General features: G+C 40.0%; 1 protein-coding gene across 1 annotated transcript in view; it reads right to left on the reverse strand.

Annotated features, from left to right (window-relative positions):
• Positions 1-416: 416 nt before the first annotated feature.
• Positions 417-6,111, reverse strand: part of b4galnt1a (beta-1,4-N-acetyl-galactosaminyl transferase 1a) — a 14,524-nt gene continuing 8,829 nt past the window's right edge. The window contains exons 10-11 of the mRNA XM_013910738.1: positions 2,060-2,297; positions 417-1,881 (exon numbers count right to left, since the gene is read on the reverse strand). Coding sequence (XP_013766192.1) covers positions 1,670-1,881; positions 2,060-2,297 — 450 coding nt within the window. The 3' untranslated portion in view covers positions 417-1,669. The remainder of the gene's footprint in view (positions 1,882-2,059; positions 2,298-6,111) is intronic.

Consider the following 6,111-nt stretch of genomic DNA (forward strand, 5'->3'; position numbering starts at 1 on the left):
AGCAAATTTGGTTCTACTAGTAAGAAACAGCAGATGTTGGGGGAAAAAACAAGTACTAATTTGGTAAACATGTACACTCATTCACATATTACACCTTTAACCACTAACCATAAAAAAGAGCCTCCCTTAGAGTGGAAGGGGGTTGTAGTAGATATTAATGAGAACCATCTTTAATGTTCCATCGGATTTGGGAAAGAAGTGCAAGGCCACTATTTGCTAAAGGAGTGTCACTTAAACTCGAAATGTAAGTCATATTTTCTGTTTAAAGATTGACTGTCAATCTGTTGGGTGCTCACTCTCTCTTACACAGTTTTTCTGTGTTATTACTTAGCCAGAAAACAAGAAATTTAATATAAAAAAATAAACAGGAAATGGATGCTAAGGCTTTTTTTCAAACAAACAAACAAACAAACAAACAAACAAACAAACAAACAAACGATACACTCTAAAAAATATTAAACAAGCATTTTTAGAAATACTGTTAAGAAAAGACAGAGACAGCATCTGTTTACGTAAATTACTGACTAAAGGTTTCATAGATTAAATTTAGAGACACAGTCACAGCAGCAGGATATTGTGAAATCACTGACATTAGGGGAGAGGGAAAAAACAAAGAGTGTTGACCTGAGTATTTGTTATGGTCGCTGACCTCTAGTGGCTCTCCCTCTGTGAGAGTTTTTTTCTCCCTTTCCTGTGTTCCAGGTCTGCCTCATGAGCCGCAGCTGAGGTGTATTGCAGCTCGTCAGCCACGGCATATCTCAAACCGCCACGCCCCTTCCACTTTCCCCCATTTCTTTCTTTCTTTATTGTGAGCAACAGTGTGCCTTTACAGTGGTAATTGGTTAATCACAGAGGAAGCAGGTAGGGGTTCTCTGCCATTTTTGTTTCAATCGTTTGCTCCTGCTTTTGCTAGACAGGGAGCTCAGCCATTGTATTTTGTTTTCGGCTAAAGAGTTCTTGGTTCATTTCTTAGTTAAAGAGGGTGTTTTATTTGTTGTTTTGGCCTTGGAGACCCTGAAGAAAAGAGCTTCCCTGTGTTCATCTTTACTTTAGTAGTTTTGTGCAATAAATCATGTTTAATGACATTTTTCAGGAGTTTTCTTTTTCACTTTGTGTCCCCCCCACCCCAGTTAACACTTCGTTTCTAAGTGGGGCATAACAGTATCCTACTAAAAATACATACAAATGAAACAACTTAAACAACAAAAACAATCATGTGACACTGGGCATTAGTTTACAAAGCCATTTTTATCAAACTGGAACTGTTTTGCTGTAGAATACTTGCTGCTATATTGTGACTTGCAACAACGTACCTTTTTCTTAACTCCATTTTTTTTAGAACCTGTTTAAATAAAATAAATAAAAAAAAAATGCGGTGCTTCACAAGCTGAAGCTATTTATTATGTAACTGAAGATTTTCCTTTTCAGTGTCAACATTTTGCAAATCAGTTTGAAAAGCTTTGAAAAAAGTCAAAAGGCGATTTACAAGTTTCCAGAGAGTTGCTAGAAACACTACAAGCCACAAACATAAAAAACAAAAAAAAAGAAAACAAACACCAACCTTGGATACCAAAGATCATAACTGGGTAATCCACCCAGTTCTTTTGTCAGTAAAAGCCAAAATAAACAGTTTGTCTTATTTTACCCGAGCAAAACTATTTCTCACACTTCATTGACTGGTCATGCATTTGAACCTGTTCTTAAAGTAGAAGATTTCATTATGAGTTTTGGCATTCGTGGCTGACGATGAGTAGCGGAATTTTTCATAGGCCTTTTGTACGTCTGTTTTACTCCAGGGTAGTATGATCTTTGACGCGTGACTCACAATGACGTCACTACAGGAGCCGATGTGGAGGTGGCCAAGAGCGTCGATGAAGAACTCTGCAAAAAGAAAGTATTCCATTTTCCACAAGCCTTGATTTTGTGCCACTTTACTTTTTTTCATTGCGAAGAAACTCATCAATGTAATTTCTACAAGTTCTATAAGTTCTACACAAGTAACACAAATTCGTTAAGGATTATTGAAGTATTGTGATTCTGATAACAATTAATAACTCACCTAGATGGGCCTGCCGTGCGAGGCGCGGGTCAAATCCAACCTGCTGCACTTTGACCGTCCGCGCCATGAAGAAGTTGATGACAGCATCAGCTACCACGCAGTTGGGAAATCCTTTGATGGCATGGTGGTAGCCAAGTCTGATATGTAAGCAGTCACCCTCGTTTCCGCCATCCTCCACCGATATGGTGTGACGATAAGTTGCAGTGTAACCTGTCACCTCTCTGACTGCACCACCAACCTGAAATCAGTAAGACAATAATGTTAAGGCAGAAAAGATATGCATGGTTTCAAGAAGCAATACGTTGACTAGGCAACCATTGCAACTTGGATCTGGGCCCTATTTCTGGAGTAGTGTTCAAAAGTTTTAAAAATTACAAAAAAAACAAAGAAAAACAGTCTGACAACTGTGAGTTTCTTCTCTTCAAGAAAGGCTGATCATTGATTTAGGGTTGTGCGTCAGTACGGAAAGAAAGCCATTGTTAGCAGTTTTCAGTTCGAGCACAAACTGATAGAAGCTGGCTTAATCGACTTTGTGAATGTTGCTCCCCAGTTAACCATGTGCATGGGCAGCCATAGAAAGCTATGATTAGCTACCAAACCTGGTTTTACCAAGTAAAATGCTAAATCTGAGCACATTTTAATGAGCACTAAATAGCTGACCTTTGCTTTTCACTGGTAGTTAACAAAGTTAACAAAACACAGCTTCACAGTTTTTCCAAATGTTTTCTGGAACAGACCAGGTTTCTTTTTTTTGAGACCTGAAAAGCACTTTGGATCAACTCCTGTGGCTTTAAATCTGCTGTAGAAATGACAATGACATATTTTATTCAAGCATTTTCATAGTTCATTTGAGGTATATTTTTGTTGTTCCAAAAAATATATATTACTTAACGCCTTTCAATAGGTAGAATATATCATATGACTGCCTGAACACAGTCTATAGGTAATCGGATTGCTGAAACGACTAACTGAGCAATAACATTTTGAAAATCAAAGTTAAGCTATGCTGAAGATATAACATCATCTATTACAACTGAATCCTTACTTTCACTGTTGTATGAGTTATTCATATCTCATGTAACTGCATATTCTTTGCCTAGCTGAAAGGACTCTGCCAGTGACCTCAGTCTCTGCGCAGTCTCTGGGTCTGTCTGAGGGATTTTCCTCCTTTAGTATTTGTTTTCTTTTGCTGCTTGTTCTCTTTTTTGTGCTTCTTCCATATGCGGACATAAAATGGTGTTATCATAGTAGAGAATTTCCTTTCTACGAACTATTTCCAGTGTTTTCATTTCCATCTGGAAAATCCCTTTACAAGATGTCTGTTTCTGACTCACACAGCCTGTGTGTCAGTGCTCAGAGTTGCCCTTGAATGGAAATGTAAATAATAAAAAGAAATCCAAATTTTTTGCAAAGTGCACATATGAGAGAATAGTAACTTGAAAAGATTTCCAATTTTGGCCAATTGATAATGTCTACAGGAGCTGATGGACAACCAATCCCACAGGGTACCCACTCACAGCCCCCCCAGCCTCCACCCTCCCCCAACTTCCTCAGCCTTTGATGTCAACAGCATTCTTTTGCATTCAACAGTTGCAGCATTCCTGTGTCCTTGCTGCTGTTGATATCAAGTGCAGAGGAAATAAATAAGACAAAACAGAAACATAGCAAGTCATTCACAGCTTGGGGAATATTTCCTCCTGTGAGCCTGAGCAAAATATGTTTTGATCTTTATTTTTTTGAAAGATAATTTAACTATTTTGCATGAAAATAATATCTTACAATTGCTTTTCCCCCCGCAAAATTGTGATTTTGAAAAAAAATAAAAAATCGTAAGTCTTTTGTAGTGGACATCGGGTCATGTTTTGATCACAGGATGATGTGGTGTAATGTAATGACATCGTTTCCATGTGTGGATTTCTGAACATTAGAACTGCATCTGAACACTAAAACATAATTTTAAGTAATAACTTCTCACAGTCAAACTTTTTGATTAAACTTCAATCTGCTGACCCAATAGTCACCTAAATGTTGTTAGATCACATCACCCATGGCACCAATAATGGTCATGCGTGGTATGACCGAGCTGAGTGAGGAAGAACTGTGGAAGATGAGTCACAGTCGGTGCTGAAAGGAGATGGCACTAAAGGCACTAAAGCAGGAACAGGAAAGCAGGGGCATAAATGACGACATCCAGAGCCCTATACAATACTTCTTATTCATTATGGATAAGAAGTATTGTATAGGGCTCTGAAGTTGTGGGAATTGGTTTCTCAAATGCCATACAGGACAGCGGCCCATCTTTCTATGGTCTCAGCAGATTGAGACAGCCTTGTCGCATACTGTTTAAGAGAGGTCTCACCTTCCAGAGGTCCCTTACCAGAGACATCAAGATCATTTGTTACTTTGATCTTAAAGAGTCTGTCTTAATTTACTGAACTGACTAAAACAAAGAACCAGTAAATGCAGATTCTAGGTTATCTGAGTTTTTCCACAAACACTGGTATGTTTTCAGTTTAAATGCTATCTACAGAGATGAGCTGATCTGTCTGTGTTTTATGTGCTTTGACATTTGTCTTTCTCAAACCTTTACTGTTTGATCTTATCAGAGAGCTACCACTCTTGGCAGTTGTGACCAGGTGTTCTGCTTTCATGTTTCATGCAAATTTCTATATGGTTGAAACTGAACTGACAAAGACAGGAGATGTGTGTGTATAATGCAGTTATAGCCCCAGAAGGGCCGATGGCGCGATATGGCAGCCTCGCTTCTGTCAGTCTGCCCCAGGGCAGCTGTGGCTACAACTGTAGCTGCCTCCACCAGTGTATGAATGTGAGAGTGAATGAATAGTGGTATTGTAAAGCGCTTTGAGGGCCCCAAAAAGCGCTATATAAATGCAATCCATCATTATTATTATCATAATTATTGCATACTATGATACTAACTGCAGAAATCAACAGTGTAAATAGTTAAATAAATCTAACTTTTAGTTGATGTTTTTAATCTGTCACACTACCAGGCCTCACTTCCACCCCGTCTGAAATCCTACACCATAGTCCCCTTACCAAAAGAAAAAAGACAAATCACCCACAACCTGCCTGAATGAGTATCGGCCAGTAGTTTGATACTCACCAATTTGCCTACAGGGCTAACAGGTCTACTGAGGACGCTGCTGCTCTCCATGCTACCCTGTCCCACCTGAAGCAGAGGAGCTCCGCACACCTCTTTATTGATTTAAGCCAGGGGTGCCCAATCCCGGTCCTCGAGAGCTACCGTCCTGCAGCTTTTAGATGCATCCTTGTTCCCACACAGCTGAATCAAATGAATGGCTTGTTATCAGGCCTTTGCCAAACATGATGGCATGCTGAAGAGGCAATCAAACCATTTGATTCAGCTGTGTTGGAGTAGGGATGCATCTAAAAGCTGCAGGATAGTAGCTCTCGAGGACCGGGATTGGGCAGCCCTGATTTAAGCTTTGCCTTTAACACCACCCTCCCTCACAGATTGGTGAGCAAGCTGTTGACCCTAGGACTCCCATATTCCACCTGTCTATGGATTAAGGACTTTCTGACAAACCGGACACAAGGGTGGGTCCCCACATTTCCTCGGCCATCAGCATCAGCACCGGCTCTCCCCAGGACTGTGTGCTGAGCCCAATGCTCTTCACACTATACACATACAGTATGACTGTGCCCCCGCTCACCACAGTAACACCATCATAAAATCTGCAGACGACCCACTGTGGTCGGGCTCATCCCTGGGGGAGGATGAATCTGCCTACAGGGACAAAGTGGAGCAGCTGACAGCATTGTGCAGGGACAACAGCCTGCTCCTGAACACAACCAAGACAAAGGAGATTGTTGTGGATTTCAGAAAAAAGAAAATGGACATTAAACCTCTTTACATCAATGGAGATGGGGTGGAAACATGGGCAGAAATCTGTGCCATCAGAAACTGAATTTGAATAAGGTAAATTTGAATTGCTGAGATTGAATCTGAATTGTAACTTGAATAAATGCTTTTGAAAACTGAATTTGAATTAGTCTAATTTGAAATT

Source organism: Pundamilia nyererei, unplaced genomic scaffold (genome assembly GCF_000239375.1).
Source record: "Pundamilia nyererei isolate P.nyererei 1_Seehausen unplaced genomic scaffold, PunNye1.0 scaffold00047, whole genome shotgun sequence".
Lineage (NCBI taxonomy): Eukaryota > Metazoa > Chordata > Actinopteri > Cichliformes > Cichlidae > Pundamilia > Pundamilia nyererei.